The 21,763-nt window shown below is 55.4% G+C and overlaps 10 protein-coding genes across 10 annotated transcripts; 3 read left to right on the top strand and 7 right to left on the bottom strand.

The window, feature by feature from the left end:
- Positions 1-614: 614 nt before the first annotated feature.
- On the bottom strand, positions 615-1,060 carry N657DRAFT_644561 (uncharacterized protein; the record flags this gene model as incomplete). Its single annotated transcript, XM_062792783.1, has 1 exon — positions 615-1,060. A coding segment is annotated over one exon (229 nt), but the record flags the coding sequence as incomplete, so codon positions are not given.
- A 2,748-nt stretch (positions 1,061-3,808) lies between these two features.
- On the top strand, positions 3,809-4,105 carry N657DRAFT_538941 (uncharacterized protein; the record flags this gene model as incomplete). The annotated part of the gene is made up of 1 exon (XM_062787809.1): positions 3,809-4,105. A coding segment is annotated over one exon (297 nt), but the record flags the coding sequence as incomplete, so codon positions are not given.
- A 221-nt stretch (positions 4,106-4,326) lies between these two features.
- N657DRAFT_388463 (uncharacterized protein) lies at positions 4,327-4,969 on the bottom strand. The gene has a single exon (XM_062787134.1). The coding sequence runs from the start codon at positions 4,849-4,851 to the stop codon at positions 4,390-4,392; it is 462 nt and encodes a 153-aa protein (XP_062648108.1). The 5' UTR covers positions 4,852-4,969; the 3' UTR covers positions 4,327-4,389.
- A 781-nt stretch (positions 4,970-5,750) lies between these two features.
- N657DRAFT_388658 (uncharacterized protein) lies at positions 5,751-7,549 on the top strand. The gene is made up of 3 exons (XM_062787135.1): positions 5,751-6,453; positions 6,516-6,705; positions 6,767-7,549. Exons 1-3 carry the CDS (start codon positions 6,202-6,204, stop codon positions 7,216-7,218), a joined length of 894 nt encoding a protein of 297 aa, XP_062648109.1. The 5' UTR covers positions 5,751-6,201; the 3' UTR covers positions 7,219-7,549.
- A 125-nt stretch (positions 7,550-7,674) lies between these two features.
- On the bottom strand, positions 7,675-8,078 carry N657DRAFT_571789 (uncharacterized protein; the record flags this gene model as incomplete). The annotated part of the gene is made up of 2 exons (XM_062788833.1): positions 7,675-7,859; positions 7,964-8,078. 2 exons carry the CDS (start codon positions 8,076-8,078, stop codon positions 7,675-7,677), a joined length of 300 nt encoding a protein of 99 aa, XP_062648110.1.
- Positions 8,079-8,905: 827 nt separating this feature from the next.
- On the bottom strand, positions 8,906-11,353 carry N657DRAFT_680349 (uncharacterized protein; the record flags this gene model as incomplete). Its single annotated transcript, XM_062796280.1, has 3 exons — positions 8,906-9,243; positions 9,300-9,366; positions 9,428-11,353. 3 exons carry the CDS (start codon positions 11,351-11,353, stop codon positions 8,906-8,908), a joined length of 2,331 nt encoding a protein of 776 aa, XP_062648111.1.
- Positions 11,354-12,075: 722 nt separating this feature from the next.
- On the bottom strand, positions 12,076-13,046 carry N657DRAFT_655616 (proteasome component PRE3 precursor; the record flags this gene model as incomplete). Its single annotated transcript, XM_062794620.1, has 4 exons — positions 12,076-12,394; positions 12,481-12,756; positions 12,896-12,941; positions 13,013-13,046. 4 exons carry the CDS (start codon positions 13,044-13,046, stop codon positions 12,076-12,078), a joined length of 675 nt encoding a protein of 224 aa, XP_062648112.1.
- Positions 13,047-13,353: 307 nt separating this feature from the next.
- On the bottom strand, positions 13,354-14,742 carry N657DRAFT_595145 (uncharacterized protein). Its single transcript, XM_062789967.1, has 2 exons — positions 14,279-14,742; positions 13,354-14,194 (listed from the first exon to the last, which is right to left on the bottom strand). The coding sequence occupies exons 1-2, from the start codon at positions 14,548-14,550 to the stop codon at positions 13,723-13,725; spliced, it is 744 nt and encodes a 247-aa protein (XP_062648113.1). The 5' UTR covers positions 14,551-14,742; the 3' UTR covers positions 13,354-13,722.
- A 1,435-nt stretch (positions 14,743-16,177) lies between these two features.
- Positions 16,178-16,780, top strand: N657DRAFT_595149 (uncharacterized protein; the record flags this gene model as incomplete). The annotated part of the gene is made up of 2 exons (XM_062789968.1): positions 16,178-16,468; positions 16,580-16,780. Coding segments are annotated over exons 1-2 (315 nt in total), but the record flags the coding sequence as incomplete, so codon positions are not given.
- A 610-nt stretch (positions 16,781-17,390) lies between these two features.
- Positions 17,391-21,054, bottom strand: N657DRAFT_388670 (kinase-like protein). Its single transcript, XM_062787136.1, has 5 exons — positions 20,715-21,054; positions 20,628-20,656; positions 20,445-20,562; positions 20,244-20,391; positions 17,391-20,190 (listed from the first exon to the last, which is right to left on the bottom strand). The coding sequence occupies exons 1-5, from the start codon at positions 20,760-20,762 to the stop codon at positions 17,546-17,548; spliced, it is 2,988 nt and encodes a 995-aa protein (XP_062648115.1). The 5' UTR covers positions 20,763-21,054; the 3' UTR covers positions 17,391-17,545.
- Positions 21,055-21,763: the final 709 nt, after the last annotated feature.

The following is a 21,763-nucleotide window of genomic DNA, read 5'->3' on the forward strand; positions in this document are numbered from 1 at the left end:
AGGCCAACAAAACACGCCAATGGCTTGTCAGATCTGGCCGCGTGTGTCCGGGTTCCGTTCCCGGCCGCAATGACAAATCAATACTGTCTCAGCCATGGGATTGGGATCCCGTCCGCGTGCCTGGACCGGCGCCGCCTCGGTGAACCGTCGATCACAAACTGCACTCGGAAGGCGTCTTTAGATCCGACCTAATGCGTTGCACTTATCGTAGAACGCCCTCCCGCGCGTTCGTGATGGAGATATGTTTTTCAGCGCCAGAAAGCCCCTTGTCGGTACAGAGAGAGCAGAATGCTAGCGTGTTCGCTTTACAAGACTGTCGTGGAGGTTGCAAATACAATCCAACCCTGGTTTGTTCGTTGGCGTGGCACATGGCGGGGCTCTAGATATGAATGGGATAAAAGAAACGGACGTAAGAAAACAAGAAAGAGAGAAAAATAGGGAGAGAAAAGAGGAAGGAAACAAGAAGAAAGAAGAAAGAACAAAGAACAAAGAAAGAATGTACAAAGGTTAAGTAAGTTAACTAAAGGGAAGATGAGGGTGTAATCACGTTACCTATTACGAAAGTTCTAGTTATACTAACAAACAAACTACTCCGTACTTAAGGTTGAATTATAGAGACATACTTTCCGGACTGTGATGTCCATCTCCCCAGACTGTGACCCACCCACCATGCCATACATACTCCTAACCCTGGCCGTCGCACGCCTTGTTCGCGCCCGCATCAATCAATTGAACTGCACTCAGATGCATCAAATGCGCTGCATCGCTCAATTCCTTCAAAAACGCAGTAAAATTCGCATCAGGGTTAGGGTCCTGTATGGGGCCTTGTCAGAGTAAGACACAGTAGATGCATCGCGATCTTATTGCGTTTTTGATCGAATTGAGCAGATCTGATAGATTTGATGGATTTGATGGATTTGAGCGCATTGCGATGCGGTTCAATTGAGCGAGGGGATGCGATGCGGCCTGCGATGTGGGTGCGACCCGCGAAAAATTTGTCAGGGTTAGGGATATGTATAGCATGGTAGGTGGGGTCACAGTCTAGGAAGATGGACATCACTATCCGAAAAGTATGTCTCGAATTATAAGTTAGATACTCCCCTTTCCAACGACTTAGATTCTAACCACTCCAGATTTCAACCACTCCAGATTCCAACCACTGCAGATTATAACCACTCCAGATTCTAACCACTCTAGCTTTAACCCTCAAAAAACCTCAGGGTGAACTATGCATTAATAGCTCCAACACACACAGTTAAATTTCGCAAAGGCTGTCACGGCGATTGCGCCGTGCCCGCCGGTTCCCACCCGTGTGACCCGCAGTGTGGTAAGCATGGGCGCTGTGGGTTGAAAATACTGCATCTCGCTGCGGAGATCTGTTCGTAGGTCCTCCAGCTACGTCTTGACAATTAAACCCCCGAACCTGACGGAATAGAGCCTAAACTGGAGCTTAGCTCGAATACAACTGTCATTGAACTACCAGTCTGTCCCGCCCATGACAAAGGCATAGCAGTTGAAATAGGTGATAGGAAGTTAAAAGAACGAGATAAATTTTTTTGCTATCTTACAACGTACATTAACAGCGAGTGACCCATATCACCGAGTAACCCACTTCCCACTATCATCTGACAACTATGTTTAATTAGAGTACATCAACAGGAGGACTTAACTACAGTTGCATCGAGAACAGCTGAATCAGATGATCCTGCAACCTTCTAGCAGATACGTGTATTATAGCTAGGCTTGCCGCACACACCACAGCACCGATTTTCATACGGCCCGCCCTGCATCACCGCTATCCGGCTGCATTTCTTGCACTCCCTCCTCACCCACGGCCTTATAGTCCAACAGATCGTATACATCCTACACAGCAAGTGACCCTCCAAACCTCACACGTCTCTTTTGGCTCTGCGGCGCTTGCTCAGCGCCTCGTTGGCCATGCGGAGCGAAGAGACCTCTGCGCGAAGAAGAGACACCTCGTGCATTGCAGCCATTGTACCCTTGGTAAGCTGTCCAAAGCACCCGAAATCGAGTGGCTGGAGCTTGAGAGAAGAGTGCGGAGGCATGCAGAGCGTGATGATGTTGTTCTGCTGCCGTACTTGGCCTTAACATTCTATACAAACGTAAACCACTGGCGAATGATCTCTGGATCCTCGCACCTGGCCCTCTGGTAGTCGTATCTACGCGTATAACGCGTTCAGAGCTCTGGCTGGCGTTTAACAAAGTTGTGAGCCCAGCGTTTGCCAACAGGAAGCGCGTCGCGTTCGTCTGGCAGATGATTGTCCATATCTTCCAAGCCACTGAGCCTAGGTAAAAATGCGCGTTTAGATAGCTCGAAAACATACTGAACTATCGTCTACTCTTCTAGATCTGTGAGCTTACGCGAAATGGCTGGAAGATCGCGTCGTGCAGGTCGGCCAGAGCGTCGGTAAGACAGAGTTGAGATTGGCACATTGTAGAGCTTGGATGCAGCTCGCAAGCTTAGTTCTTCGTCGTTTTGAAGAGCTTAGAGAACCGAGACTATTCTGCTTTCCTTTAAAGTAGGAGGCATATTGGGTTGTTGAGGAAATTTGTGTCGAGTAAGAGGTGGCGCGTCACGTGGAAAAGTGTTCCGCTCGGTTATCTGTTCCGCTCGCTTTTATCATTTGCGTTAGCAAATCTTTACACTTTTAGGAGCTTAGGGTAGTGCTTTAATAGGCTGTTGAGAATCAGCACTTTTGGTGTAAAAGGGTAGTCGGAATCTGGAGTGGTTGGAAAGGGGGTGTTTGACTTACACTACGTCCGAATCTTGAAGCTTGGCGCTCGAGCTGGCTCACTTGTCGTTTATGCGATTTGAAGTTCCCCTTCCTGCTTCTTCATCTCCTCTCTGATCTGGCTCACCATGTTGGTACAACAACAGTAACGACTAAGACCAGGACAGAGGTTTTGGCGAGGAAGGAGGAGGCGGCGCCGCCCCTGGAAGCCGTTGGAAAGAGCTATCCCAAACTACGGGACCAATCCTGAGTGGGAATTGAGGGCGGCTGAAAAGCTGTGAGGGTAACTCCTTCTGTGCGTACAAGTCTAGTGGTTTCCCTGCTTACGGCGAACTGTCCTTGGGTCTTGGGATTTCTGGTGGCTGTCGCACTGTGCCAGTGTAGGGAACTGTCCCAGGTTCTGGGACTCTCCCAAGCTTCCGGCCCCTTCACGACATCACCTTCACTCTTCGATCTCTCGTGACTTGGCTCAGCCACAACATTAATGGCGCCTGCAGCCCGACAATCTCAATTTGTATTTTGGATATCTGACATTCACCGTCCCTGCGCCAGGCAAAATTTTGAATCTTGCCGTCCGGCAGAAATGAAAAAGGCCCTGGGCAGCTGGCACACCCAGGCATCTTCCTGTCTTGGTCCGGGATCAGTACGGGCTTTTTCCACGCGCACCGCATTTCTAGCTGGAAAACACCGACCTGCTAACCATTGGGCGCGTCATTCACGCCCGGGTTTCCAAGTTCGATTGACTTCAAGGTCCAAGAACCCGCCACGCACAGTGAACGCGGTCTAGGTGCAACACCCCTACAGCTCGTTCAAGACGCATACTGCGCTGCACACCATTCCTTTGCACAGCAGCGTGGGCCTGGGTTGGACTGTTTCAGGTGTCTTCGTACTGGTCACCCTCTTGCTCGCAGGCACATGATTATGGGTCTCCGACGGCACCGTCAACAAACTCAACCAAGGCCGAGGGCCCGAACTCCAGTATATACCCGCCCTTGAAAAACTGAACGGATAGCCGGCGGCTTCTGATACTCTTCCCTGGCCGCTAGTACCAACCCATTCACTGCAAACTCGTCTCAACCACGTTCTCGGAACGCCCACAGTATGAAGCGCTGTCCTATGGTTGGGGCGTCGAACCACAGCCGGCTTTCCGGTTCAGAACGGTGAACGGCACCCATGTTAAGGTTGACAGAGATCTCTGGAACGCACTGAGCCACCTGCGCAGCCGGACGCAATCTCAGGTGCTGTGGGTCGACGCTCTGTGCTTCAATCATTACGATACCAACGAGATGCACGGACAGATTCCCCTCATGCTCTTCATTTACAGTCGCACCCGAGGCGTCCTCGTCTGGCTTTTATTTCTCTCTCGTCCCGTTGACATGAACAAGTTGACCCCCCAGGAATACGTCGCCAATCTGGAGCACGCGGGGGTGCTGAAGAAGCAGCAAGAAATGGAACAAAAGCTGAACGATATGAATCAGAAGCACCTGAATGAGCAGAACAGGCGCATTTGAGATTATATCTCTCTCGACATTCCTGACGTGACCACAAGTTCCGGTCCACCGGACTGGGACAGAGTCGTCAGGCCATTCCTCACTGCCCTCATTCACGAGGGCTACTGGAGGCGCACTTGGATAGTTCAGGAGTCCATTGTCGCCTCAAGCTCACCGTCTTCTTCGGCACCTTTGCGGTACCCTGGGAAGACTTTCTGAAATGGGTTACCTACTACAACCAGATGGCCCCGGGTGATGCGGCGGTAGAGTTCATCCTTCAAACTCGACCGCATGCGCCTGTCGCAGTTTCGAGTTACCTCCGAGTTCACATTGGCGAACCTCATCGACACTTTCCAGGGATCCGTCTGCCAACTCCCACACGTAAGATCTACGCTTTCCGAGGGCTGACGCACGACCATCTCGACGGCAGCATACCGTCGACTACCGGAAGCCGCTCTTTGAAACGTATAAGGGCGCGGTTCACTTTCAGAACACAGCAGCGCGCGACGGCGTTGAAAGGGCTGCGGAGATGGTCTATCTAAGTGCCCTTGTCTATCATATGCTGATGAAGGATTCTCGATGACATGGCAGCAGCACTTGGAATCCATGGATTTATGGAAGAGGAGCGGAGTCGACGACTTTGACAGAGGCAAAAAGACAGAGAAACTACCTTACATTCAAACCCCAGGGCACCACCAGCCATGCAGGTTTAGCACAAGTTCACTCGCCAGCTCGTTTATAGGGGGCTTCTCAAAGGAAATGGCCGTGAACGGGAATAAGCAATCTCATGTCCCCGCCCAAACCCGACGACGACAAGATTGCACTGAGAAGCCTGGCCATCCGGATCAAACACCTTGGTCCGCCCCTGCCGCTGTCCAACCTGCGTGCTTCCTTTCTACGCGGCTACCAAGCGCTGGGCGGCGAGTATCGCCGACCATGTTAGGATCCCAAACATGGACAAGGCACGCGGACTTAGCAACAAATTCCTCATGACACTTGCCGGCCACCCGGACGACATGCGCCCCTTCGTTGGCACTGGGGGCGCCATTGGCCTCGTCCCCGCCAACGTGCGCGTGGGCCACTTCGTCTGTCAATTCTGGAACCATGATACCTGCGCCGTGCTCCGCGAGAGTGTGATGTGAAGTCCCGAGGATGGGAGTCTGTTAGTGGGCTACGACGTCGTGGACAAATCGGTCCTTGTCAGCAGCGTCGAACACATTGGCTGGGAGGTGGCGGAGGACAAGACTCAGTTCACGCGGCCAGGTATGGCTTGCATGGGGGATGAGACCTGGATTCTGGGTCTGCGCGCTGATCTGCCTGGCTTGGAGATCTAGGACCTCTTCGGAAGATCAGGCTTGACAACACACATGGGGTGAAACAGTAGGTGAATGTTTTCTTGTCAAGGCGAGACGCTGGCTTGTCAGTCCGATCCATGGATGTTTCAACCAATGGTTTTACGTGAGTTCATGAGGCTGCGCATCGCAGCAGGAAAAAGACACAGAGAGCCCAGCGGCTAGCTGCAGGGGTTCTTTTTGTCGTTACACGACGAGTCGGGGATAGGCGCTTCTCAGCTTAAGGTTGCCTTTCAGTGTTGGCATGGCTCATCGCCGACTTTTATTCCTACATTGAGGGACAAACTCAACTTGATCTCACTGTCTCATGAAACATTCGCTCCTCAATCACTCAGTCTCACATCCGCCCAATTTTGACTCCCGTATTGGCTAGCACATTGCAAGCATCTCAACCAGTCCAAGTTCTCAGCACGCCACCGAAAGGATGTCATCGAACTCGGATTCGACCCCAAAACCGAAGGCCAGCCCTCAACAACAACAACAACAACAGGGAGCGCCTCCCCAGATCAGCATGAGACCGTCCAAATCGATCCTGACGGCGATCTTCTTCTGTGAGTTGGGTCCGACTTCGGCACCCCCTCGACTTTCAGAGTCTGCTCCGCAACCATGCGTCGAGCCTCGCAGGTCTGGCGGAGCATGCTGTTCGGTCCGTGGAAGGAGTCCAAGCCGGCACAGGGTGACTGGGACGCCTCGCTCCCAGACGACAAGCCATGCGCAACGCGAGTTCTTCTCTCCATCGTTCATGGCACATTCTGCAATGTCCCCAAGACGGTAGGGGTTGTCCAACTCTACGATATTGTATTGCTCGTCGACAAATATGCGCTACTCCGCGCCCTGCAGCCGTGGGTGAATCCATGGGTGAATTTGGTTCAAAACCCGGCCCTAATGAGGATGGCACACCAACAAAGATCACGGGTTAGGAACGACTCATGAAAGCTCACGCAACCTGGAAGCTCGGGAGTGAGGAACTGCTCTCTGTCACTATCCGGGATCTTGTCTGGGGCATGACTGTGGGATCCACGGACGACGACGGCGGGGCCAGTGCTGCCTCGTACGCAGGCGGTGGCCTCCTCACATTCGAGGAACATCTGGGGCCTCCTGACTTGTTGGGTAGGTAGGGGGAGTTTCACTTTCTGACTGCCGATCGTCTCCGCTAACCTGAACTAAACAGAGATGGTGACGAAACTCCGCCTCTCTGTGATCCAGGATAGCCTCGATTTCTTCAACCGGGAACTGGATGCCCGCAGCCACACCCATCCCGCCTGGCCGCTGACTGCCTCGCCCAAACGTAGAGCCTCGCTCACGAGTGCAAGCCACTGTGACGCGGTCATCCTCGGTCGTATTTGGTGGTCCTTCCGGCAGTTGAACGAGGATTTACTTCCTCGACATGCGAGAGAATATTCCAAGAGCGCCTTTCATCCCCTGTGGCTTCTGTCGGACACGTTCACCGTCAAAATGAAGGCGATGCCCGCCCTGGACGGGTATCGCCACGATGGGTGTATTCCCCTGGAGAAATGGTCAAAGTTCAAGGCCGCCACGAGAAACCACGAGCGGTTGAAGAATTTCTTGCAACCGCATCTTAAAAAGCGCCTGGCAGCGCAGCGGGCGAAGATAGGGCTGTGAGACTTGCCCGCAGTTTGAGGTTCTGGACTCTAGACGCGATGGCAGTGGGAATCTCACCATGGGCCTCTAGCGCCGCGCTCTTCTCCGGTGCGGGTAACCCCTTTTATTACATGTAGTAATGCTCCGATGTGCGGAAGGATTGCGGACATGAGGATGGTTATATGCCTTGAAGCGGCGGAAGATGTACATTAGGTCTGATATGTCACGATTCCAACCATGCTGTCCCGTGCAACTTGGGGTTTATTACCCCGGATGAAAAGGTCCTTGCATTAGCACAATTGATTTCGCCGACCTTCGCAAAACCATCAGAGGCCCGTTGATTATTTGTCTGCACTAAGTTCCAACATCGCCTTGACCAACATCAAGAGAACGACCGCTGCTACCGTGACCTTGCCCCCAGGCCCAAATCAAATCCAAACCCCAACGTTAACCAGATATCTAGATAGTATGATGCATCTAGGCTAAGCGGCAATAATCGTTCTTTCCAGATCCACCATCGACGCACTGGTCGCATGTAGTGATATACCTGATCCATCCATCGCCGCCAGCGCCGCAATAATACAGTGAGTACCACAGCGAGTACTTATCGGTCGGTGCTCCAAGTCGCTTGTTCTCAGCGATCATCTCGTTTTGGTATTTCCCTACCACACAACGTCAGTCCGCTACATGGGGTGAAATAGACTACCGCTTACAGCGCCCGAGGAGGCAGAGAAAGAAGAGACTGGATGGGATGATCCGTACGTACCTTTCTTCAGAAGGTTGTAACCGCAGTAGTATAGACCGTTCTTGCACGCGGCTGCTTCCGCGAGGGGCGAAAGGGCGCAGACAACTGCGAGGCTGATGGCGCTGAGCTTAACCATTTTGCAGAAAGGAGTCTGAATGGAATTGAGATGTCGACACACAAGGAGATGGTGTTGAAGGTCTGTTGAGTTGTGAAGTCGGATTGAAGATGTAGATGTGGTTGTCAGCGTCTGGTGGAATTGCATCAAGTGCGTCGAGGATTGAGCCTTCTTATAGTCATGTTGTTCACTTCCGAGACATCGTCGTTGTTTGCTTGTCTAGGCCCAAACTCCCCTTAACTCAGGTACCTACCGAAGGCACATCATACGACGCTAAAAGCAGTAACAGTCCTGGCCCAGAAGAACGGCGAGCCCGAGCATCGCGATGTTACCATGGGCGGTTCCGAGTACTGGGTCCAGAGCTTACATCGCCGAAATCAGCTCAACTAAAGCGCTGATTTCGAGTCGAAATCGGTAACGGAATCTGTGTTGTCGTAACCTGTGCCAATCAACGCCTGCATGTTGTTGGCTCCCTCTTCAACTAAACATCCGTCCCCGACATGACTTCCCATCAATAACCAGAGTGCGCTTTTTGCCCGTACTCAGCCCTATGGTTTGTTTGTGTGTTCTGCCCCAGTTTCGTGCATATTGCCCCGCCCCTCTGCGACTCTGCTGCGCCAAACCTCCAATCCTTCGTCTCCATCGACGGCCTCACCGCCCTCCCGGAGGCCGCTTCTCGAGACGTTGGCAACAAGGAAGTCAACATAACCAAACCCTACTGGACACCCCGACGTCGACTGGAACCGCCGTAGATAGGTGTCCAACTTCTCCACTCGGAGCACGAAAGTGAGGTTAGGCTCGGCACCTCGGTCGTCCTCGTCTTGATGGGTTCATTCTCCCAGTCATCATCAAATGTCCCAACTCTGCCGTCCCAACGGCCCCAGAAACCTGCTCTGCCGCTCTAGAAACATGACCTTGGGCCGGTCAAGCTCATACGTCAGCTTCTTGTCCTTCATATCAAGCGACGGGTGGGTGGGTGCCTTCTGCAGCGTCCACCCTCTTGTTGTCGAGTCGCCATTGCCGCTCTGCCCTATCGCCCCTGCGACAGCCTTGTGCTCATACCACGCATGGAAGTTGGACTTGGAGCGGACGGCGCGTCGAAGCTGGGCAATCATCATGGCCTCGACGCAGCACCATGCCCGGTCGTAGTACGTGTCGTCGACCAGGCTGATGACGGCGTCACATTCTGCCCGGCAAAGTCAGTCGTTGATACCAGTTACACTCAAGAGACAGACTACCGACGAGTGATGATGATGGGAAGCGCCGAGACGCCGGTGCCGGGATTGTCTTGGTCGACGCAAGCAAAATCCTACAAGAAGGTGCGGTGTCAGCATCGATTCGACCCAAGGTAACCTAGTCTCCAAACGCACCATCCAGACACACAGTTTCGTCTCGTCCACGGAGGGATTCTGTTGCATATACAGTTCGGCAGCATCCAGCATCCGCCGGTACTGCGTATGGTTGGCGTCGTCGGGCGTGTTGAGGCTCTTGTCCTGGTTCAGCCAGCGATACGAGAAGAAGACGAGCACGTCCAGGTCTTCGCCGTCCTCGTACGAGCGCACCAGCCCGTCGCTGGACCGCGGCAGCCTGCCAAACCGCCTGAAGTCGGTATACCGTATGAACTTGAGACGGTCGAAGAAGCGGCTCTTCCGCGGGTCGGCCGCGAGCGCCTCGGCGTACACCCGCCGGAGTTTCTTCATGCAGTCCGGATCCTCGTCCCGCCGGTAGAGGATCGGCCGGAGCTTCTCCTGCAGCATCTCCCGGTATCCCTTGCGGAGGTGTGCCTCGGTCCGGCGTGCTGCCACGTCAGTGTCAGAGAGATTCAGCTGCTTCCTGAGCCCATTGAGGAGCATCGTTTCGCACTCGGCGTCTCCGCTGAAGACTGCATGGTCGAGAGCAGTGTAGCCGTCGGGATCGACCACGTCCAAATCGGCGCCGGCCTCAATCATCTCGGCGAGATAGCCGCGATGCTCGTCCGACGGTTCCTTGCACATGACCATGACCGGCGTGATGGCTTGCCAGGGCCAGGGCGAGGCGATGTTGTTGAACTGGTCCAGCGCGAGCTCCTTGTGGCCCTGCTTGAGAAGCACGTGTCCGTAGCTGAATCTTGCCATGGGTAGGATCGAGCCGAGCATCAGTCCGGCAGAATCCACAGCCTTGCGTCCGGCATCTGCTGCCTTCTCCAGCATCTCCTTCTCGTTGTTGGTCTGGACAGCCGCCCAAAGACAGTAGCAGAGCGCCATCCTAGCGTAACCCAAGGCCTTCCAAGCCCTCGCCTCCCTCTCCCTGGTGTCAGGCCGATGTCCCCCGCGCTTCGACTCTTCTGCCCGTATCCTCTCCGCAATCTCTATCCCTTTTTGTAAATGATCCATCGCCAGAGCAACCATGCCTTCTACTTCTTCTCTGACATTCCCGTCACCCCTGCTACCTGCAGCCTCGGCGATTTCCCACCTCCTCAAAGCCAGTTGGTACCTTACGATCCCGAGATTGACCCTTGCCCGACACTGCGGCCCGTCGATGCCCAACCGTCTGGCAATAGCCAGCTGCGACCTGAACGCCTCCCGAGCCTCCTCCAGCTTCCCCAACTGCCTGTACACGGTCCCAATCTCGCCGGCGATGAACAGACTGGGCCGACTATAACTCTCACCATGTGCTTCCCTCTCCGCCTCACCAACAGTACCCGCCGACTGCACGCGATCCCCCACTATAGCATTCTCACCTTCCCTCCTAACCGATTCTACAACTCTGCGCTCAGCATCCCCATACCTATCGCCATCCGCATCCCACCACCCAATTTCGTAACCTTCATCCTCACCCTTCCCCCCATCAGTCGTAGTAGCAGTAGCAGAATCTAAAAGAACAACAGAAAGTGAAACAGCCTCCCTCAAAACCTCCAACGCAGTTTCATACCGCCCACTCAACCGCTCCACCCAGCCCAGATCGCCCAACACCCTGAATCTGAAACGGTGCGGCGTCAGGATGTCCGGATAGCGATCACACAGGTGCAGGGCCGAGGTAAAGACGTGGCTGGCGCGCTCGAGCTCGCGGCGGGCGGTGTGGGTGCGGCCGCGGTCCATGAGAGCTTGCCATTGCGACGTTATCGCTGCTGCGATTGCGATTGCATCGGTGGTGGTGGTGGTGGCGGCGTGTTTGATGGGCTCGGTTGCTTTCTGATCATGATTTTCGTTGCCTGTTTTGTTGTTTTCGGGCCTAGTTTCATGGTTGGGGTTGGGATTGGAGGTTACAGCAGTAGTGCGATGTTCGTCTTTGATCTGAGGGAGGACGGGATCTGACATGGTGAATTTAGGGGACCCTCGCGGGTTATCCTCTGCATGCAGGGTGAGCGAGAGGTAGGTTGTATGTAGTGTTTACTGGATATGATATGCCTGGGAGGAGAAGGCGAGAAGGGAGGTCAGGGTATGAATGCGGAGAAGGAGATGGACATTCGTGCACCTCGAGGAGGTGGCTGAGTACCTAGAGGATGTCAGAAAACGCCCCACAAAACATCAAAGCAAGCAGGCAGCACGGCGCAGCATGACATTGCAGCTTCTTGCGGCCGCTGCATAATTCGCGAGGCGGAATCGCACCGGCTCCTCGCTGCTAGCGTCGGGTGGTTAGAGATTTGCTGTTTCGTAACCTTCAAGCGGGGTGTACTTGAGAACTTCCCGATTAGGGAAGCGAATCCAGTGAAACAGACCCCGACAACAGGAAACACTCACTATCCCAGAGAGCGCTTCAAGCGACCAGTGATCGCCCGAGTTTTTAGCATGCAATGAGCAAGGGAGCTGTACACTGGCAAAATGGTCTCCTCGCACAGAGCGCTCGCAACTTCTTGATCCCGGCTCGAAAACCGCCTTCCAGCCACGCCGCTTCAGACCATGTTCACACACCAGCGCACACTGGGCCGACACAGTCGCTTCATGACCCGAACGCAATGTCATTGTTGTTGTTGTTGTAAAACGCCCAGCGCTCAACCAGGGCTCAGAATGCCGCTCTCGACCTCGCCCTCCACTTGCGTTCACAGATGCCGCACCTTGTAGTCCGTATCCGGCAAATATAGATGCCTGTCGGCGCCCTTGGCCGTCAGCACAACCATGCGGATGACGCCGCCCGAACTGCCGTCCCACTTGATGGCCTCCTTGAGCGCGTCCTTGACAAAGTTTACTGCGTCGGCCTCGTCCATGCCCTCGCGCCAGTGGGCGTCGCAGAAGCCGTAAATGTAGGTCGAGCCGGACCCGCCGATGGCATACGGCTGCTTGTGCAGCGACCCGCCCAGCGGGATGCTGTACACCTGCCCACCGTGCCGCTCGTCCCAGCCCGCGATGATGAGGCCTGCCCTGTTTTCAAATCAGCCCGAGCCATTTCCCATGATTGTGTGTAGAGTGCGTTGCGTTGCGGGGTGAGGGTGGTGAGGAGGACTCACGTCAACCGGTCTTTGTTGGCATAGCAAATTTCCTGGAAGATGGCGGCGGCCGTCTGCGTCGTCGGCGGCTTGCCGTTGACCATGGCATACAGCTCGAGCTGGTACTTGACAATGTCGGCGACGGCTTGTGTGTCGGCGGCGGAGCCGGAGCGGCAGCACCAGATGGTGTCGTGCACCTGCGTCAGCTTGTCGGTCACGCGATTCGCAATGTAGGCGCCCGTTGTTGTGCGCGAGTCGGCCCCGAGGATGACGCCATCCTTGAATGTAACGGCCATGCTGTTGTGGCGCTCGTTAGGTAAGGTGCTCGGGCGGGGGATGGTCATGGGAGAACCGGCTTACATCGATGTGCCTAGACTGGAGGGAGAGGTCAGTCACTGTTTACGGAGAGAAAAACATGGTGATGAGCCGGACATACTTGACCTCCCCCTTCTTCAACCGGTCCATGTCAAGATGGATGCCATCTGCAAGTCGCATCGGTTAGTCTACGGCCGGGTGAGTAGGGTGGAGCACGGCGGCGGCGGCCATGACTTGCCTTCCCTCAACTTGCCCGAGTTCCCGAAGTCCATTTCGGAGTACTGTGTGAATCTGATGGTTCAAGTGTAGTGTCGTCAAAGTGAAACCGTGGTCGATTGTAAATGGGGAGATGTGGTCGGTTTCCAAGAAATCGCAGGCTATGGTAGGCGTAGGTGGTGATGGTGGTTGGCGAGCTTGGAGCTCCAGCTCAAGGCAGCGCCGACACGCGTGCGCCTTACCGGGCTGAGGAGTGTCACGTGAAGTCGACAGTCCCACCAATGTCTATCTTATCAATCGGCTCATAAACTGAGCGACATTCCGTACATGGCATTCCCTTAACACTGCACTTACCCTGGGTTTGTGATTTGAGACCATTTTCATTATGAATCCAGAGCGCTAACCAGGTCTAATGACTTCCAAACCCGGGCATGATATGCTATACGTTATAACTGCTGCAGCATAGTCAGACTCTAAGGTAGTGAATCTCCGGAGCAAGAGAGAATCCAGAAAACCGCCCCTCATGCCATGGCCTGGCGCAGGAATTCAATCATGTTGTGTCTGTCCCTGCTCTGAGGTTCCTTCTACCTCTCCAATAAGTGGCCCCCTCTCTATTTGGTCTCCAAACGGCATCATATTTCCCATGCGAGCAAGCAAAACCGCACAATAAGAATCAACCCACCGGATACCCAAGAACGCCGTTAACTCCTGCTTCACCCACAACAGAAGCCCTCACCCACCCCTCCTCAACCCCTCCTCCTTCTCCAGCGTAACGCTCTCTCGCCCCTGCAATTCCTCCCCCTTCCCCTCGGCCTTCTCCCGACCTTTCAGCTCTTCCCCTTTCTCCCCCTTCTCCCCGTCCTTCTTCCTCCCCTCCGCCTTATCCTTATGGTCCTCCTCGCCACAGCCACAATCATAAAAGTCCCCAATCTTATTACAGTCAAACTCGGGCTTGCGTAGCCTCTTGTTGACCTCGTTGTGCACGAAGCACGCCCAGCCCGCCGCGGCGTTGCGGCTGCCCGTCTGCGGCGGGTACTTCTTGAGCAGCTTCTGGAAGTGCGAGGCGCAGTCGCCGCAGGGGTATAGCCGCGCAAACAGCTGGATGTACGTCTTGAGCGCGAGGCTGTCGTCGGCTGTCGGCTGCTCGGGGAAACGCGCCATCATGGTGTGGAAGAGCTTCCAGGAGGCGCGGCCTAGTTCGGCTCTGCGGAACGGAGAAGATGGGTGCGTTAGCGATTTTCCCCTTTTGGTGGGCTGCAGGAGTGAGGGGTGAAAGGGGTGTGTTTACTTTGCTGTGGCGTTCTCGAGCTTGGGCGCAATCGAGCCGCCTTGGAGGATGCTGTCGGAGATGCCTGAGGCGAAACTGCTGCTGCTGCTGCTGCTGCTGCTGTCGTCGCTGCTGGTGAGGCTGCCGTGCTCGGTTTGGCTTTTCAAGGTGTCCTCGGATATCCTCATTGTGTTGTACTGATCGCTCGACTTGCCGAATGACATGAAATATGTCAGCCCCAGGAAGAGCATGACAGTCACTAGGCCCAGCGCAAGATGCTGCCGCCGCGCCATTGCTCCGCTCTGGTTTCGCTTTCTGCCCCGGCTGCCGCACTCTGCGCCGTTCAGATAAAGGGAACGTCGAAAGGTTGACGACGAGAATGTGCCGCCAAGCACTGTAAAGAAAACTTGAAGGAGTGACTGCAGAACGAGAGACAAAGAAAGTTGTAAAAGCCAAGAGCGACCGGGAGAGTGGTGTGAGAGTCGTCAGATGTTTGGCTGGCCAAATCACAGGGGTCTTGCATTGGCAGCCCAGAGCCTGTGGGGCTAGTGGAGCGCCACGCGGCAGGCAATACGAAACGAAACTGGACCCGAGATTTGGGAATTGGGAGCCCTAGCGCACGAATCCTGCCTCCATCACGAGCCTGCGAACCTTGACGGCCCACCGTTTCTCAGAAGCGAGAGTCGGCGACACCAGACTTCGAGATATGGCAGCTTAGATCAACTTCCACCCGATAGCTTCAGCATTTAATTAGAGTAATCTATTTCGCTTCTAAGTTTCTTCTGAACTATCTCGACAGCTGAGTCTATGGAGCTGCGGACTGCATACCCCCGGATGTTACAGGTTTGACTCTCGAGGGAGTTACCTACGGAGTAGTACTGCCATTATCACATCCTGAGCCATGATATTGGTTCCCTAGGATGTTGCCAAGCCTTCAAGCTCTCAACGTTTAGGGAGCAGGTAACGTCGTCTATTCCCCGTCTTGATGTTCAAGCAGCTCCTCCAACTCCCAGCTCGTTCGCATAGCAACTTGTGCTTCCCCACATACAGGAACAGTGTCAAATCCCTGCTACATAACGGCTGCTTGTCCTTTTGCCCTTCATCGCGTGTGACCAGTGCTTCTCCCCTTATGTTGAGTTGTAGACTCCACGCTTTGGTCCGATCTCAGCTGCAGCCAGCACTTGCCTGCAGCCTGCCAGTGCTTCGTAAGGGATCTCTCCGGCTCACACTTTACCACGTCCTCCTAACCGAGTTAGCTCAACGGCATCGGGAGAAGCTCTGGTTGGAACTTCAGCAACCGAAATGGTGGGAGTTCGACTCCCCTCTAAAGAAGTAGCTCAACTACCTCTATTCGACAGGCGCGGGGATAGGGCTAGTTGGTAAGCTTTTGCAATTTTCACCTCTCACGCTGCCTGCAACCTATCAAACAAAACCATGCCTTGTTTCCTTCTCCCCAAAGAATCAACACTTGACCCGATGCGCAACTGATGAACGTTGCCTACCTGCGGCCAGGCAAAGCTCATTCCTCAAAAACCGACAGCGACGCATCGAGTCTTCTAACTTGGGAAACCAGCATTGATTAATGATGCTTGCCAAGCGACTCCATTCCCAGTTTTGGCAGAGGGACAGGAACTCGGCCACTGTAGGTCTGTATAAGGCATATCAACCATAGTTGCAGACAACCCTAGAATAGCCAAGTTTGATTACCAGTCTCTTGAAACAAAGGACTTAGCTGATATTCACCAAAGTATGTCGTTCGCCGTCAGCAGCCAATCTTGCTCGCAGAGACCGCTCCCATACCATAGGTCCGTGGTCGCCAACCCTCAGCTTGTCCGAAACAGGGAATCTCGACTTCAAGGCATGACGTCGCACTCGCCACCCCACCACGATGCAGCCACACCACTGCCCTGTAGGGCACATGTTCTTGTTTGCGGACAGGACTTGCATCATCAGTTAACTGAACATTAAGGATACCGAGGCCCTGAGTTGCCTTCCATCCACTCCTGCTCTCGAACTCGACCATCTCAATCTCGGCTTCAGACCTGTAGATACATCTCCACATTCAACATCACTTACAACACCCTTGATAGACCAACATGGAGTGGGTCAAAGCCCAATACAACAAGCAATACGACATCTGGGTCCCCTGGCTGGAGGACCTCTACCTGCGCTACTTCACCCGCGACAACAAAGCCAGCTACACGACGCGCGGTACGCCACCACCACCACCACCACGCTTTCCTTTCCCTACCTTATCGTCCACTACGAAAACATATTGCAACCATCACCAGCAGTAGCGAGATTCCTACTAAATCTGCACAGAAAACCTCGCCAAAACCAAAATCGACAACGGCCCGCTCCCGCAGGGCGCCTCGACGCTGCAAGACGGCACGCACAACCTCGTAGCGAACCAGCTCGGCCAGGACGGGCTGGGCCGCCCCGTCGGCGACCTCGTCTCGCGTGAGGGCGTCAACCGCGTCGAGCGCAAGGGCAGGGACGAGAGGGGCGCGTACGTTCCGAACCCGGTAGAGACCGCCGAGACGACGTCCCGGGGGCTAGGCGAGGCGGTCGCGGGGACGGGCAACACGGTCGTCGGAGGGGCCGTCGCGGGCGGGGAGCAAGCTGCGGGGGCGGTCAAGGGCGGCGTGGCGAGGGCTGGCGGCTTGTTTGGTTTTGGTGAAAAGGGGAAAGGGCGGGAGTGAACTAATTAGGTGAGGTAATGGATGAGTGAAACGGAGGCAGACGCCAGCTGTGTCTGATTTGTTGTTTTCATTTCGCCCAGGCTACAAGTTGTACATGATGGGAGGAGGAAGAAAGATACGACGTAATGTATAGCGAAGTTTCATAGGACGGATACCCAGAGAATTTGGTTTTCAACTGCTTTCTTCCTTTTAACATCCCCAGACCCAGCAGTCGAAATTCAACGTTGGCAATCCCATGATCAATCTCGAGTCCCGTAGAGTAAGATTCGGGTTCCATAATCTAAAGCCAGAACAATTTGAGCCAGGGCGTCAGGTGCAATCAATGATGATCTTTGCCAGCCAGAGGGCGAAACTGAACCTCTGTCTACATCTAACTAAACTATCCAATAAGTCCGCTCAAAACACCCGAACGTGTCGGCTGCATCACAACAAGTGGTATCCCCAATCAACACATGTACAAGGCATCAAAACAAAGAAAAGAGAAATGAACCCCCAAAACAGAAGCAACTGTACACCAAGTAATACACCACTCCATCACAAGCAAAACCAAATCCCGCCAAGCCCTCTGACAGCCGCCCACAACATATCAACTCTCCGCCTTACCCGCCACCGCCGTGGCAGCCCTGATCTCCACAGGTGGCTGCAACCCTGCGACTTCTTCCGCCTCCTCCTCGCCCTCCTCATAAATGTTCTCCTCTACAATCTCCCCAGGCCTTTTGACAATGGGACTAAACGCCTCCACCTCCTCCACCTCCTCTTCCCCTTCGCCTTCCTCGCCCACATCACCCATCGCAAACACACCCGCACCAGTCCCCGTCCCAGTTTTAGTCCCAGCGGTCGCAGCAGCAGCCGCCTCCGCCTCAACCTCGGCCTCCTCATCCTCATCCTCCTCCTGAATCGCCATCTCCCCACTCCTCCTCCCAGCGCCCAACCCACTGGCGCTCGCACTCCTCGAATGGCTCCCACTACTCCCACTCCCGGCAACCCCACCAATACCACCACCTCCTCCCTTTCCAACCCCGCTTTTCCCCTCCCTCGAGCCATGATGATGATGGAACCCCCCAAAATGATGCCCCGACAGGCTCAACATAGGCCCCTTGAACAGATTCCTCTTCCGCTTCGCAAACACCACCCCACCTCCATTCCCATTTCCATTCCCATTTCCATGCCCCGATGAAGCAAAAAACGGATTCGGACTCCCCGGCGCCGCGATGACGGGTGAAATTCCACCACCATGCCGATACGCATACCCACCGTGCCCGCCCACCGATCCCGAACCCATCACACCCACCCCAGCCAACCCCTCCGTATTAAAAATGCTCAACGGCGGCCCGGCGCGATCCCTAACCAGCCGGATATTACTCGGAAACCCGGGGAACGTCCCCGCCGTCGGCGTGGCAGGCAGCACTTTGACCGAATGATGCGGCGACCGTGTACTCTGCATCGGCGTCTTGGACGCCACCGACGTCGACACGGACCCGTTAGAGCTGGTCGAGCTGGCCTTGCTGTGGGAGTGTGTGTGGTGGGTGGTGTGGTGCAGGGACCGCACCGACGAGACGGACGACGACGTGGACTTGCGGCCGCGGAGGCCCGTCATCTGGCCCGACGAGCGGCGGACCGTCGAGCGCGGGGTTAGAGGCGAAGGGGAGAGGGAATGGCGCTTGTAGGACGAGCCTGAGGTGTGCAGGCGCGGGGCGTGGTTGGAGGAGGGGATGGGCGGGGTGATGAGGCCCGGGGAGAGAGGAGGGTGCGAGGAGAGGGCGGCGGCGGAGGACGGGCCGCCCCTTGCGGTGTAGCCGTTAGCAACGACGCCCTTGGGGAGGCTGGCGGTTTGTGGGGCTGCGCGGGAGCTGCTGGCCGGGTACTTGCTCGTCTGTGGCCGCGGGCTGTTTGCCTGCGACTTGCCCTCCTTCCCGCTGGCCGGCTTGGAGGAGACGAGGTTCGGCGTTGATTGACTCCCCCGCTTATTGGAGTTTTTATGACGCCTCCCAGCGGTGTTCTCAAACAGCCAGTGCGTCCAGTTCTTCCAGGTGGCCATGATGGCGTGTGACGGCCGTTTCTTGACCTTCTTCGGGTCTCCTTGCGAGGCGCCGTTGGCGCCCAATGCATCGCTAGTCGTCACGAGGTGCAGGGTCGATCCGCGAGACCGTGCGCTGCGCAGGACTCCCTCCTTCGGCGGGGGTATCGGCTTGCGGTGCCTGGAGGAGCTGACGGATCGAATCGAGTCCTTGTCGATGGGCGGTGGCGGCGCTTCACTCTCGGGACTGAGATTGCCGTTCGCAACCTTGGCCAGGTCGGAGAGATCGGGCATGTCGGGGATCGCCAGGCTGGGAAAATAGCCGCTCCTCCGCTCGCTTCTCCCTCGCGTCCTCGGCGGTGGCGGATCGGACGAATGCGCAAGCTGTGCTTCCTCGACGGTCGCCAAGGCGTTCAGCCGGCTGGAAGCCTGCGAGAAGCGTCTCGAAGTCCTATTCTCCAACTCCTTCTCCTTGCGCTTCCGCTCTCTCCTCTTCTGTTTCCGCTCCTCCTTCTCGATCAGAAGGGTCCACCAACCGGCCAACACGTCGCATCTCTGCGCCAGCACGCTCTCGATGACCGAGTCGATATCGACCCCCGCGCTGCGCATCCGGTGCAGCGTCTCTTTCTCGAGAGGCGTCGAGAACGGCTCGGGTCGCTCCACCTTGAGAATCTCCTGCTGCTGGGGCGCGTACTCAGCAAGGAACGGATGGGCCAGGATGTCGGGCAGCGTCGGCCGAAGGAGAGGCCGCTTCGAGAGCAAACTCTTCAGCAGGGACAGGGCGTCGGGGGGTATGTGATCTGGGTAGTTGGGCTCCAGCGTCAAGATCTTGGTCCGCGTGACGCTATCGTCGTCGTCGTCGAAGGGTAGCTCTCCGCAGAGCAACGCATAGAGGATGACGCCCAGGCTCCACACGTCCACTTTTTCGCCCGCATACTTCTCCCCCTTGAGCATCTCGGGCGCCGAGTAGCATATTGTCCCGCAGAACGTCTGCAGGTAGTTTGCCTTTCCCTCGTACTCTCGCGTGAAGCCAAAATCGCACAGCTTCACATTCTCGTGCTTGTCGAGAAGTATGTTCTCGAGCTTGAGGTCCCGATGGACGCATGATTGCTGGTGGACGTAGCACACGGCGCCGACGAGCTGCGTAAACGTCTTCTGGACCTTGTCGACGGGTAGCTTGCCGTGTTTCAAGAGGTAGTTGTACAGCTCGTCGCCTGAACCAGAGGTTAGACAGGGAACGGCTGCCGTTGGACTCCACAACACACACCTGGACAGTATTCCAAGACCAGCCAGACCAAGCTCTCGGTCACGATGACCTCGTACAGGCGGGCGATGTGGGGGTGGACGAACTGGCGGTGGTGGTGGATCTCCCGAGCGAGGTTTGAATCGTCCTTGTTCGCCGACTTGAGAACGACCTGTCGCAAAGTTAGCCGTCGGCTCCAGTTGGAGGGAGAGGTCGGCAACGCACCTTGGAGCCGTTTGTGAGCTTGTGCGTGGCGAGATAGACTTTGCCAAACGAGCCCTTCCCGATCAGCCGGCCCAGGGTATAGTTTCCAACCGACTTGAGGTCCTTGTTTGAGAATTCACTGCGAGCGGCGGTCAGTGCCATGTGAATGGCCGGAGGCGGGCGAGTTGGCAGGGTAGCTCTTACTCAAGAAGCTCCTGGTATGACTGGGTGAGCTGTGGTACGGTGGTCAGCAAGGCGCTAGCAGATGTCAGGCCACAGGGGGAAACACACCTTGGCCTTACGTCCAAGCGTCTCAGCCTTCACCTTTGACGACTGCATCCCTCCACCGCGGCGGGACAAAGCCCGGTGGTCATCCGCGGATGGTTGGATTGGGGTTACAGTTGCTGGCTATGTATATCCAAGGTAACCGTTCGCTGGGCGGGGATCAATTGATGGGGCGGCTTGATGGGAGCATCAGGGGCAATGCGGGCAAATTTCGTGATGCGAAGTGATGTCGAGCTCTCGGAAGATGGCGCAGAGTTCAACTGATGATAGGGGCTCGAGGACAAGGCTATCACCGCTGCTAATTCGAACAAAGCTTCCGGGGCGCCCTGGGGTATCTCGGAATCCGCCTTGTGCCGCTGGGGCAAGAGACAGCCGTCGACTACCAGTACCGTTCGCCACGCGAAGCAGGAGAGGGTGGCATTCTTTGGTGGTGGATGGACGCGACTCCTTTCGTGGCACGGGGTTCGGGCAGGAGCTCCAAAATTGTTAGCGTCGCCGCTCACCCATCCATCGGAATGCGGTGGGCTGCATGCCCGGAGGGTGGCTCCGCAGTGGGGTCCGCCCCGGAATGAACAGAAGCTCACGCTGAAGTCTGATGAGATTGCAATAACCTACTGTACTTATCGAGAATGTTGGGGTTTACTGTAAACTGCCCTGGGCATATCGATCCGAATGAACGCCCTGTAATGGAGAACGGAATGACAATACCCCGAACATGACCGTTGGAGATTTTCTTCTGCTATTTCTTGTTTCAGAATGGAGCATTGTTCCAGAAGCAGAGCGCCAAGCTGCGTGACCCCACACGAGACTGTGATCTCGGTGTGGATCCGACATGGATCCTGTGAGTGGCCTGCACATCAGCAGCGGGCCGATGCTCCCCAGTTCCATCGGATCATATGCGGCTTGGAGGATCCAAAACGCCAGCAGATCCAAAACCGATCCCTACAAAGTCACGAAAGAAACAAGAGGCAGCTTTTCTGACCTCCTTACCAAGCCAATTCTCTCCCTCAAACGCCACTTACTATTTACATGAACAAATGAATGCCCAACCACAA

Source organism: Parathielavia appendiculata (assembly GCF_033297405.1).
Source record: "Parathielavia appendiculata strain CBS 731.68 unplaced genomic scaffold N657scaffold_5, whole genome shotgun sequence".
Taxonomy (NCBI): domain Eukaryota; kingdom Fungi; phylum Ascomycota; class Sordariomycetes; order Sordariales; family Chaetomiaceae; genus Parathielavia; species Parathielavia appendiculata.

Coding starts and splice junctions, on each gene's coding strand:
- N657DRAFT_388463 (XM_062787134.1), bottom strand. CDS start 4,851: ATGGATTCCAAGTGCTGCTGCCATGTCATCGAGAATCCTTCATCAGCA.
- N657DRAFT_595145 (XM_062789967.1), bottom strand. CDS start 14,550: ATGGCGCGGCGGCAGCATCTTGCGCTGGGCCTAGTGACTGTCATGCTC. Junction 14,195..14,278: donor CTCGAGAACGCCACAGCAAA/GTAAACACACCC, acceptor TCCGTTCCGCAG/AGCCGAACTAGGCCGCGCCT.
- N657DRAFT_388658 (XM_062787135.1), top strand. CDS start 6,202: ATGCGTCGAGCCTCGCAGGTCTGGCGGAGCATGCTGTTCGGTCCGTGG. Junction 6,454..6,515: donor AGCCGTGGGTGAATCCATGG/GTGAATTTGGTT, acceptor ATCACGGGTTAG/GAACGACTCATGAAAGCTCA. Junction 6,706..6,766: donor GGGGCCTCCTGACTTGTTGG/GTAGGTAGGGGG, acceptor TGAACTAAACAG/AGATGGTGACGAAACTCCGC.
- N657DRAFT_388670 (XM_062787136.1), bottom strand. CDS start 20,762: ATGCAGTCGTCAAAGGTGAAGGCTGAGACGCTTGGACGTAAGGCCAAG. Junction 20,392..20,444: donor AGCTCACAAACGGCTCCAAG/GTGCGTTGCCGA, acceptor ACTTTGCGACAG/GTCGTTCTCAAGTCGGCGAA. Junction 20,191..20,243: donor GGTCTTGGAATACTGTCCAG/GTGTGTGTTGTG, acceptor CCTCTGGTTCAG/GCGACGAGCTGTACAACTAC.